The sequence below is a fragment of the Falco biarmicus genome, chromosome 1 (assembly GCF_023638135.1).
Source record: "Falco biarmicus isolate bFalBia1 chromosome 1, bFalBia1.pri, whole genome shotgun sequence".
In the NCBI taxonomy this organism is placed as follows: domain Eukaryota; kingdom Metazoa; phylum Chordata; class Aves; order Falconiformes; family Falconidae; genus Falco; species Falco biarmicus.
Genome location: NC_079288.1, coordinates 40,218,075 through 40,230,829, shown reverse-complemented (window position 1 = coordinate 40,230,829; position 12,755 = coordinate 40,218,075). Strand labels below are relative to the sequence as shown.

Sequence of the window (12,755 nt, the reverse complement as noted above, 5' to 3'; positions counted from 1 at the left end):
AATCATTAATGAAAAAATAGGCATTTACTATTAAGAATGCAAAAATTGCAGTTTGGGTTGTCTTGTGGTATAAATTTTTATAGATATGAAAAGCCTCTTGGATCTCATTATTTTTGGTAAACAAGGGAGAAGCTTAAATAAACAAAACATTTTTAATTAGGTGTACTGGTTTAAGTAACATGATTATGTGTGATTTTTTTCAGATTTTTTTAAATCAAATGCTTCATCAAGAAAGGCTTGTGTTAAACTCTTACGGTGCTTTCTATATTGTTCTTGAAAACAATGAACAGGTTTTTTCTACAACATTATGAATACGTATTAATAGTAATCATGATAATACTAAATAGCAAGTTTTGACATAATAGTACTCTAACGCAAAATGTTTTTGTTTTCTCTACCAGGTATACCATGCATATTATAAACCTTTAGAGTTTACAGTGGCTGAAAGAGATGCAACTCAATGCTATATGAAAGTGAGTGTTGTGAGCTTTTTAACTTGCTTTTAACTTAAAACAAGAGATATGGTACAGCCAGCTTTAAGGAAGACTGTTTGACAAAAAACCCTCTGAAGATGGATGAGAGATTTTCTTGGTGACAGCCTGTTTCTCTAGTGTAACTTCAAATGTTTATTATTCATTACATATCCCATTGCATCTTGAAATTGCTGTACAGATATTAGCATTTTTCAGAGCTGACATTCTGCTGATTGAAACCATCTTTGAACTGCTCTTAAGGTCCTAAGAAATATTCCAAATTCTATAAAGATTAATCTCTGCTTCCCGCACCAAAGTTTTTAACTACTTATATGTAATATCTGAGTTACTGTCTCTTGGGTAAAGTATGCTACCTTCAAAAAGATGAAGCATAAGGCTTACAAAACTAGAGTAACTATTCAGTCTTACTCATGAAAACAAAACCCTCTTGGCTTAGACCAAAGTGTTGGACTTGAAATGTGTCTTCTCCTAGAGCAATCCAGTTGCTTCAGTGTTGAAAAGGTTTTTGATGCACTTGCCCATAGTAGAGGACCTTAGATAAGGTGTAGTGTTTGTAGAACGTATTACAGTTCTCTTTTTTATTTTTCTTTTCCCCTCGGTATCAAGGAACAATCTGTTTTGAATAAATTAGCAACCTCTGTAGGTCCATCAAGGTTGTTATTATTGTGTTGTATAAGGAATATCCCTTGTCAATAGTTGCAACCAGTTTTTCTAACTGTATTTTGTCACAACTGATTTGTGTTACGTGCCTTAGTAGCTTGCATTTCTGTCTCAAGTACCAGTGCAACTAGGATGATGCTGCTACTTTGTAGCTATTCCCTTTAAATTATGTCAATGAAAGTAAATATTTGAGGGTAAAGTAGTAATACCATAGTAGTTGTTACATGATATTGAATATAATCCTTACTAAACTCCCAAAACACATGAAAAAGCATTAAATATTGAGGAGTTTTAAAGAAAAAACCCTCTTGCAATAGAGTTTGAAACTCCAAAGTTTTAAGTACCACATCAGGATTGCTGCTGTTCTTGGGATTCCTAAGGAAAGAATCCAAGCCTTTACTGAATAGGAGAACCTATTAGATTAGTGATGATTTAATGCTTGATGGGAGGACAAAGGGAGAGACTGACTTTCTTTTCATAATTATAAAGATGGTGTCCTTAAAAGAACCAAAAAGTTTTCATTAAGGTCTCTAATAAAAGGTAAGTGTGCAGTGACTCAGGCCCTCACAGATACTTATTAACTTCATCTTTGGCTGCTTCTAAGGCTTGACTCCTTTTCGGGTTATGGGGCTGATGTGGTAAATGTATCTCACCCGACATGCTGCTGTGTTTACTGACTGAATCACAAAGCCACAAAATATCCTTGGTAGCAGTCATTGTTGGAAATACAGCTGGTTAACTGCTGGGAATAACTGCACAGGCTTGGAGAACTGCTAAGGTGGCCATTCAGTGTCAAAATAACACCAGTGTGGTTGCTAGGCTACAGGAGGTATTTTGAGGATTTCATACAATTGACAAACAACAAAGTATCCTATTTACCAAAAATTATCATTGTCAGTGGTTCCTTGAAGTCCAGTAATGAAGCTTCGATTCAGGAAAGTGCTTAAGGGCAAGCATAAGACCTTATTGAAGTCAGTAAAACTTAAGCAAGTGCGTAAGTTCTTGGCATATTGGGAATAAACAGCTGAACTAGGGTCTTGGGGTGCTTCAGTTTCATTCAGTTCACTTCATGTCTTATCTTTAAATGTTCTAAGAAAAGATCTCTATGTAATGTATTGTTTTCAGATGGTGTGCTTACGAGAGAGAGACCAACGAATACTTGGCCTTCATTTCATTGGACCAAATGCAGGCGAAGTTATTCAAGGATTTGCTCTTGGAATCAAGTAAGTACAAAAGAATGTCTCTAGCTTCTAAAGCCTGCTTTTTAAGTTATTGTAAGATTATAAAAGATAGCTGCCTAGTTTTGGCAACACTATAAAGAATCCATGCTTTTTGTTACTTTTATGTAGTATTGCACATATTTCCACTAAAAATACTGCAGTTCTTCATTAAGATGTACTGGATTTAGTTACTGTAATACTGGATATAGTTAAGGAATAAGTGAGGAAAATATATTGTTGGCTTGATATAGTTAAAGCAAAAAATGAAATGCTGCATTAACTTTAGTAATGTTAGGTTTTTTCAGAGTGTGGCTTCTTTTGCATTCTGTGCACAGGATAGGAAATCATACAGTTTTGCAAGTAACTATTTAAAAAGTGTACTTGTGCTTTTCATTACAACTTTTCTCTACACCTGTCAAGCATTACCTTTCCTAATCTCATCTTTAAATGTGCACAGCCATTGCTCCTCAAAAGCTTAGCAAGGACTTCAATGAATTTTTATATTTCTGGGGTATAAGCTAACCATAATATGATAAAGTAAGAAAGAAACCTCTGTAGGATGATGGGAGAGGGGAGGTACTTTTTGTCTGGAGCTATCTGATCATTGCAATAACTTACCCAAGTAGGTGAACCTTTGTAGTCTGATCTTGTGTAAGATTTTTTTCAAATATTTATATAGAAGTCCTCCCTTGGAAGGAATAAGGAATAATTCTGGGTCTTCTCTGGTTAAATGGAGAATTCCTGCTATGCCTCTTGTGTGCTATAATTATTTCTTAGTTGGTTTTCCATTTCCCTTCTTATTGCTGATTCACATCTTCAGAAATGTTGATTCGTGTATTTACATTACTAAATTACGGTTCTTAACTTGTCTTTGAAGAAAGTAGGCTGGTACACAAGAAATCACCCCCAGTTTTAGTGTTAGTTCATTTTCCTATCATCATCGTTTTATTGCAGCTTTAGTCTTAGATTTGTGAGTGACTAGCATAAATGAAAAGCAGAAAGGATTAAGAAGGCGGGACCGCAAGTATCATGTGAGGAATATCTTGGAAATCACTGATTGCAGTGTACCCTCAGTACACGTTTTCAACATGTGTTTGTAGTCCATTAATTGCCAGTGGTATAGATTCTAGAACTACATTTTTAGGATGTCATTGTTTTGAAGTTTTATCCAAAATAACCAGTGAAAAGGAAGCACATGAAACTGGAGTGCTTTTCTGCCTTGCCTGAGGGAAATTAAAACTTTAGCCACAGTGAGAGGTATTCAGCAGGTCAGATTCTTGTATTGGTTTCTATTGTATTTCACAAATCCAGAGCTTTCAATGTGGAACACCCGCTGTAAAAGCTGCTGCTCTCCTTTGTCAAATAATAGGTCTTACTTCAGGCTCACCAAAGGATGATTTTCCATCTTCCCTTCCCACTTAGTACTCCAGTAACATCTTCTGCTCAGCAATGACTTTTTGCTTGGTGCATTTTTTGGATGTAGGTGGGGACACCAGGAGACATCTATGGCTCTCTTCCCTGTATTTTATAGAGGGAGAGAACATTATTCCATAAAGAGCTTGAAACAAGTCTTGAATTCAGGGCCATTTCAGCTATTCTTACAACATGACCTGCCAGGAATAGCAGCTCAAAGGAAAGTCATCAAGTCTAAGAATGTTATTGAACAACTAAAGGAATTAAGCAAGTGGAATTTTAACTCAAGGGGGTTTTGGTGGTTTGTTTTTCTGTTTTTTCAAATGAGAGACTTTTTCCTCCTGCTTATAGCATTGATCATTTCAGTGTAAGCACCAGACTTTCTCTAAGATCATGGAAGAATATTCTGGTATTGCTTCCTTCAGTAGATCCTTTCCAGCAGTCCTAATTAAGATTTTCTTCCTCTGAATATGTGTGTGTTTTTCCATCTGGAGTCACGGTTAGTGAAACACATGTATGCACAAGAAAAGCTGAAGGCTGCAGTTTTGTCATATGTTTTTGCCATAGGCTCAGTTGTGAGTTGGGGTAAATTGCTTAATTATCTCTGTGTTGACTCTTATGACAATTCTTCCGTAACTAACAGTGTTGTGAAGTTAGACATTTAAATGATGTTGTTTAAGTGCCTGAGAAAAATTGACAGCATTGTTAGGAGAAGAAATGCAAGGCCTCTACCTGATAAAGTGGACAAGAACAGAATTACTTTGATGTTTTAGGACTTTTTTTTTTTTTTTTTTTTTGGTGTAGATGTGGTGCTACGTATCCTCAACTAATGAAGACAATTGGCATTCACCCTACCTGTGCTGAAGAAATTACCAAACTGCACATTACAAAACGTTCTGGCTTGGATGCAACAGTCACAGGCTGCTGAGGTTAAATACCATCCCTGGAAAGAAGGAAAAAAAGCACAAAATGTATTTGTAAAGAAAAGGGGCACTTAGAGCTGAAACAGCTTTAACGGTTCAAGTTCCAGGAATCTTGTTCTTGTTCTCCCTGTAGATGGCTTTTCTCACAGCCAGACAAAGAAATTGTGGTTGCACCATCACAGTTCTAAAACCAATGCAGTCCTGCTGTAACAAATCTCTCTCTTTCAAAATGCCTATAATTCTCTGGCTGGGAGCTAGAGAATAATCAGTTTAATTTATATAGAGATAACTGAAGCCAGCAACATCTGAGGCCATCTACAAATTAAACAGTTGTCATTTGAGTTTCTCCATTGGCATGACTGACTGCCAACAGAAGTATCTCACATAATGCCCACACGGATGCTAGGAGTGGACAGGGCCTCCCTTAAGAGTTTTGCTGATGATACTTTCTCCTAAGTGCTTGGATAGCTCATCACCTGATTCTAATCTTGAACACTGAGACTGTACTCACTAGTAGAAACAAGTTCCCAGAGTGTGTAACAATGGCTAAACAGTCATCTTTGATTTTTTTTTTCTTTAAGATACAATGTGTACAGGAATTTAATAGAAAATTATTTATTACTGAAGCTGTGCTGCTACTGGATGAATCCCAATGGATTAATCAGTGGCAGCTTGGTCATAACATAGTGATGGCTAAGAATGAATGAGCTCAGAGGTGCTAAAGAAAGAGTTGAATTTTATGGTGACTTCTCTGCCTACTCTTGACATTTTTAATTCAGTTCAATTCAAAATAAATTGACACATCTCACAAATTGCTGCTTGCTCACCATATATTAAGCAACGCTGACAAGTAGAATCAAACCCACTAATAATCCAACTCATGCAGCATTTTGTGTTTTATAGAATGCGGAAATCTAGCTGACACGATAGATTTTGTTGGTTTGGTTTTAAGATTTTTCTCACTGATGAGCTGGATACTACATCTGAATGGATTTAGGTCTGACTTTAATAAAACATATTACTGAAGGGAACTATATTAAACAGCTATCTAGAAAAGAAACGGTCCTGCTCAGAACAAAGATAGAAAATAATTATCTGCAATTATTTTTTTTTCATATTGGCCAGAGTAAGAAAGCCTTAATCTGTTGCAAATCTCTGCTTATATTCCTGCTGTCCAGAAGGGGGAGATGCTGGCTAATTTGTGGCAATAAAGAAACAAACCTGACAGTGATGCCGTCCTCTTTTGCAGAACCCTGTTAAATAGGTAACCTGACAAAGGCAAACACAAACTCCACTGAATATCAATCCGAGTTGTCAACATAGTTGCATACTGTACCCTTTACAGTAGAATAGTGAGTACATGTAGGAAAAGAAGAGATCAACTTGAGGCGAAACAAAATGTATCCTTTTTGCAGTTAATTTTTATCAGTGGTTTTGTGTCTGCAACTTGATATTTTCATAGCTGTCCTGCTGGTTCCATAGTATGGGAGAATAGTCTGATGACCATTTATATATGTCTTTGCTGGTTTTAATTTGATTGTTATTTCACTGCTGCAGCATGCAACACAGACAAATGGTTGATTTATTTCAAGTGTGAAATCTTTTTTACCACAAGAATTGTACCTCTTGGGGAAACTATTAGAAGGAATTTCTGATCGCTTTTTGTCTAAGTATGAGGTAATAACTTTTATCACATCTCATTGATATTGGAATACTTCATTTTCAAAGATTTGTTTTTACTTAAACAACAACAAAGGAAATCTTAAATGCTTTCTTTAACAAGTTTTCAATTTTGGTCTGTATTTTTGGTCCATAAAACAGGAAGGAGTGATACAGTTTGACTGCAAGTGGCATTCCCTATCAGATCTGCTGATGCCCATTCATAAGCTGTAGTTGAAATTAAATACTTTGAGTGGAAGTGTTACTTGAAACACTGCCTGAATATTGCAACTGCCTTTAGGAAAAAAAATATGAAAACGTTATATCTGTATATAAATGTGTGCATTCCTGCACATTCAGAAGTTCCTGTTTCTTTTAATAAACATCTTATAAGTATGATACAGCCAAAAACCCTACTAGATTCCCCCAGCTGTTTACAAAAATAAGAGTTCGTAGTAAATTATGGGTTTTTTGTAATGTTTTACTTACTATTTCAAAACATTGAGATACTGAGTGTCTCGATCTACAGAGATTTTGTTGTGAGAATCATCCCACATCTGACTAAACTGTGATGTGTATGCATACAAGAATTTTTTTTTAACCTAGTGGTTACCTATTATAGTTCCTTTTGTACCCATAAATGAAAACACTGGTGTTTAGCCACGTGAAAATTGCTTCTCTTCTCTGTCCTACCAGTGTATCCACCAGACTGAGTTGTCTGCCCTTACAGACAAATCAATGGAAAGATGAGCTAATTTCATTCATCATAAAGTTCAAAATCATGAGTTAGGACAACAAGTAAAGAGATCTCAAGGAAACGTGTCCTCAGTGTGTAAGGGGTGTGAAAGTAAGGTATGTTGTCATTCTCAGAAGTAATAGAACTCTTTTGGTTTTAGAATTGCTGACTGGACTGCATGAAAATTGATCCTGTATCTTGAACAGCAGCCTAATTCTGTTCCTTGTTTAGTGGAAAATATTGTTGCCTCCTGAAGTAAAATTGAACATACATTCACACCTGTATAATGCTAATGTCAGAATACGGCAACTACAATGATTGTGCTTTTTTTCCTGAAGGATTTCCCAGGGATGGTCCTTAAGAATTGTTTTTAAAAGCCTGACTAAGGTCAACTGATATGACTGATGTACGCTGATTATATGTGAAAATGTAAAAATATAAAAAATATTTAGTCAGGCTTCTTCTCAGGATGCCAGCTGATGAGGGCTAGTTTGTCAAACCACACCATGGTGCAAACAAGTCTGAGCATTGCTGGGTCCCTCATATGTATGATCCTAATATTTATTGTGTTGTGAATTAATGAATTAATAAAGACTTTTTTCCTAGTAAATGTTTGATTGTATCTGTTTAATTTTGTACATATGACTTCTGCTTAGAAAAGATTTCTTTTTTGATCTTAGCGCTGTTTTTCTTGGTTGAGGTATGTGTTAAAGAAATGCAGAAGTAGACAGACTCAGAACTTTTAATAAGGAAATGTTGATACTTCTCTGTCTCTGATGTGTAAACAGAATAGCCATGGAGATTATTCCAGGTTGGATGACCTTCTTATTTTAAATGTAAGTTAAGAGAACCTCTAGACTTGGTAAGTATGGTTTCAAATACTCCCCTGTTTATTCCAGCTAATGAGGTCTAACGAGTATTTTCACAGTCCATGTGTGTTATTATGCTTCTTGAAGAGTAAACTCCCTTCATAATCAGATAATAATAATCAGAATATTATACAGGGCTAAAATATTCAACATTAGCTGTTCACTTTGTATTTTAAACTAGAACATGTTGTGGAAAAAAAATGTACTGCAGCAAAGTCAATAGTAGCTATGGGTACAGCTAGGTAAAAATGTTGGAAAATTAATTAGGAAATGATTAGCAAAGTATTTGAAAACTGAGAAACTTATTTGTCAGAAAATAAAGGGACTACACTGTTCAAATTCATCTCAATTTTCTTGTATTTCTTTAAATCCACTTAATTTGATGAAAAGTTCCATTAAGTTGGGTGATGCTGAGCTGCTGAAACAGACTAGTTTAATATTACCTCAGTATATTCCCTGGATTTGATGCTGAGAAGGAATATTGACTTTATTTAAAGGCATTTTTAATCTGTTTTAATTTCCTGGAATATTCCATTGCAGGTTCTAACTAATTAGGATAGCTAGGAACAGCGGCTAAAAAAAGGGATGAGGTAAGCATAGTTCTTGATATATTTTTTCTCCTTATTTTCTTATACCACTTAATCCTGAAGCAAACAGGAATAGCAGACCAGCATATAGACGATAATCTTTATAAATTAGGAATTGAATATACTGCATTATTTATATTATACTTAATAATATCTTGTTCTCAGTTCTGAGGAATTGTGTACAATTAAGTTTTGCCTTTTCCCATTTATACATGCACTGTATGTCATTGTACCTACTGGAAAATGTTTCTGCAGTTTAGATTGTTCCAGACCAGGAGCTGGAAAAGATATTTCAGTACAGCAGATACACTTTTTTTTTTTTTTTCCTAGCATAGTTATTCTGATAAAAACATAGATGCCATAGTGCAATGTATTTCTAACCAAAACAGTTGCACGTTGTACAGACTTTTAAGTTTGAAGGCTTCTTTTCAGAGACTCATGCCTATCCAACGAAGTAGGCAATTTTGTGCCTGTATAAATTGCCATTTGTCTAAATCCCAGGGAAATCAATGTACTCAAAGTTAATGTTAACCATTATTTCATTGGGATGCAAGTATGTGTCTTAAGTGCTTTGTTAAAGGGAAATCAATATAAGCATATGCCAAAATGTCTTTCATTATTACAGTTGGGGAACAGACTGCAATTATGATTCAAAACATAAAAGGTACAATAGACATCTATGATTAGGCAATGAAATATGCCTTTAATAAGCATAGTGCAGACAGTTTGTTTTGCAATAAGTAAACTTGTATAAAATTCATTGACTTTTTCATTCTTTCAGATATGTGTGCTCTCTTTTAAGAGAGTTTTTTTAGTTTTATGCACAAAGTTTTCCTGATGTTCTTCCAGCAGAAAGACTGGGTTTGCATGCATTTATTCTAGTGCCAAACTGGGAAAAGAGGAAACAGCAGAGCAGACTTTTTTTTTTTTTCTTCTTCCAGGCTTCATGCAATAGATATGGTGTAATTACTCTAACTAATTTTTAAAAAATGGAGTATTTCTGTCCACTGCATGTCAAAGAGCTAATTTTGTTTCTGTTGTGGCACTCAAAGTCAATATTGTCAGCTCTTCTTAGTTCTAATCCTCTACATTGAGTTTTGATGGGCCAGGTGAAATATCCCCTTCAGCACCTTCCTGCAATTCTTGTCAATCATCTTGCCATGAAAAACACGCATATTACAAAGGCTTTGGCAACACTGCATCTGATTTCAGTCTTTAATCTTATATGCACCTTAAGAAAACAGTACTCCAACTACTGATGTTCTGTTTGGAACATGAATAAGATCCTGTTTGCTGTGGAAACAAAAGAACGTGGTCTAATCTTTAATTAATATAATGGAACTTTTTTACCATCACAGTATAAAGGCTTAGAATAAAACTACTGATCTAGGAAGAAAACAGGTAGGATAGTGAACTGGTGCAGAAATTAGGCAGAATATCTCATGTGAATAAACAAAAAAAGACATTTATTTATTCATCGTGTAACTGTAAAATACTTCGTTTTGAGCACTGTTGGACTTCGGAGAGTGTCTTGTAACCCCCAGACGTTCTTTGCAAGGAGTACTGTTCACTGAAGTCCGTTTCTAAACATGGTACTGTGCATGCCATTTTTTGTTGTGGCTTACAGACAAGATCTAGCACATCTAAAATCTTCAGGTCCTGCAATGGAAAATTAACATCATTCGTAAGAAGCTGGAATATAAACTAATAAGGCAGGTTTCCAGAATCTGATTGCATCAGTCAGAAAGATATAGTATGAAGAGAAAAGTGGATGTTCCCTGCGGGGTAGTGTGAAATGGAGACCAGTCTTGTTTGAACAAGGTGCTTTGCATTGTTAGCTAGGTAGAGGTACTGGGAGTTGCAGCCTGTCAGAACCAGCATCTCCAAGGAGGGGGTGGGGGGAAATTTTTCCAGGTAAAAGTCTCAGTAGCTTGTGGTAGACTATGTCCAATATACTAATATAATAATTTAAGGAAACCCTTTATACTCCACGAAAGATGAACTGTAAAGACACTCACCCTTTCCTGTGCCTCCTCCCTTATTTTCCTTCAGATCATACGAAGACCTGGAAGTCTGTTGGGTTTTTTCCATCCTTCTTCCCTTTAAAGCAACATGGGAACGACGCTTGTTCTTCCATGTTTCGGCGTAAAACAAAACAGCAAGATCCCTTCTTAAATCTTTCACAAGGAGACTTCTTTTTCCCAAAGCTGTGTGAGGAATTAAAATTAGCTAGGTGGTAACATAACTCAGATCTAAAACAAAGGTCTATAGATATCTGTTCAGTCTTTGTCTATTAGAATAGTATGCAAATCCAGTAAGATAAAATACCAAGGAAAGAAAACAGTTAAAAAAGACAGCTTTTTAGGCTTTTAAAAAAATCAAGAAATAAATAAAACCTTTCTTTCTTTGCAGGCTCCCTGTGAGGCAAGCCCCAAATATATTATTCCATGGTGTACTCCTAACAAAACAGAACTGAAGGCTTTTTTTTTATTTTTATCTCTTACTAATGTATGAATAAACTGTAATGCAGCCAACCAGTATTCTATTGTCTGTCAGAGCAACAAGTTACATAGCAGCTTTTAGCTTTATGCAGGAGGTTGAGCTGTTGTACATGACACCTTAGTTTGTAACGCAATTAGTGATGAACAGCAATCTTTATTTAAACACCTTTGTTCAACAGGGACAAAGGATTGAGCCTTGGCATTTTTATTTAATCTTGATAATCTTCCTTTTTGTGTGTGTCTCAAAGGATCAAAAGGAAGTGCATTAATTTTCAACTTCACACAAAGGCAAATTGTACAAACACAGCTGAAAACATCAGGAAGTGCAAGCATTTTCCTTAGAGAAATGGAGTCAACTTATGTTCTGCTGGCAAGAGACTCCTAAATAACTGGGAAGATGTTGTTAGGCACAGTAGTTTGGGCAGCAGGGTGTTCATACTCAGATAGCACTGTTCAGTTTGTCTAGCTTAGATGAATGATTCTTGTACCATAGAAAGCAGACATTATTAACCATACAACAGGAAGCAATTTAAAGAATACAGGCTGCTTTGGAGACTTAAGAAATGGCTCTCAGATTGTCAAAGGATTTTTTTGGGGGGGACTTATTTAATTTACAGCAGACTGGGAAGTAATTAAATTATGAGAGTGCTTTTGATTTTTGCCTCTTTAATCCTCATTGAGTTTATTTCTTAGACATAATTTCAAACAGGAAAAATAAGGAGAATTCTCTTGACACTTCAGACTTGCTTGCATTGTTTTTTGGCCTGGTTCATTCTACATGTATTCAGGATACCTTGAAGTTTCAGTTCTTGTCCTTAATTAGGGATTTAATTTTATTCTTCCTTGCTCCTCGCATTTTTCTTGTTCTGCTTTTTTTGCGAGTTGCTCATTCTATTTTACTTAGCTACTTTTAGCCCTGCTTAGCCCTATTAAAATGTTATTAAGTTAATTCCCTTCAGATGGGGTAAGAGTCCATTAAGAGAACATTTCAGGATCTTCTGTTTGCATCTTCCTTTAACTCCCTTGTACTTTGCAAATCTGGAAATGCCATAGCTCCAAAGGAAGCAGTTGTAAATAAGTCCCATCCTCACTGTGGTATAGTCCCTGTTGAAGAATAAGAGACCAACCATTTGTGAGTGTTTACAGTTGGACTTCTGAAGGGCATCATCTTTCCTTAATGACAAAATGCATCAGATATACAATATGTGACAACAGCGCCTCGAGGTTTGTGAAATGGAAGGCTGCCTTTTCTGTCACTGTGGCTCCTGAGAGCTCTTAGGTTGCATTTTGTTTCAAGTAGTAAATTCTCAAAGTGCAGAAAGCTGCCCTGGAGTGATGAGATTGTCCATGTGCGGGGCTTAAACATCCATGTGAGGCCACCTCATTGTCTTACGCTGTAGTTCTGGAAGTCCTAGTATTTCTCAAGTTCACAAGTTGGGTGAACATTTGCTTCAAGCTATTGAGTTGATGCCTAAGAACAGCAGAGGGGGGTGCTCACTTGGATCTACGTTATTGATTGAAGCACTCTCCCTCACTGTACTTCAGTGAAGTGTAGCCAAGAACAACAAGATAAGAATTAATATAAGTGACAAGGGAGTTTCTCAGATTGTGCCGGTGCACATTAGCCTGGCTGAAGAGAAAAAGAAGCTGATACTTGAGTCTTTTGAGTTGCGAAGGGTCTGGTCAGTCCTTG

General features: G+C 36.0%; 1 protein-coding gene across 3 annotated transcripts in view; it reads left to right on the top strand.

Annotated features, from left to right (window-relative positions):
• Positions 1-12,755, top strand: part of TXNRD2 (thioredoxin reductase 2) — a 94,419-nt gene that overhangs the window by 28,614 nt on the left and 53,050 nt on the right. For 2 of the 3 annotated variants that reach the window (XM_056353731.1, XM_056353712.1), the window contains 3 exons: positions 402-473; positions 2,280-2,377; positions 4,592-7,715. In XM_056353731.1, the coding sequence (XP_056209706.1) occupies positions 402-473; positions 2,280-2,377; positions 4,592-4,715 (294 nt within the window). In that variant the 3' untranslated portion in view covers positions 4,716-7,715. Of the gene's footprint in view, positions 1-401; positions 474-2,279; positions 2,378-4,591; positions 7,716-8,514; positions 8,565-12,755 lie in introns of those variants that run through there. The other variant, XM_056353721.1, reaches the window with a different exon arrangement.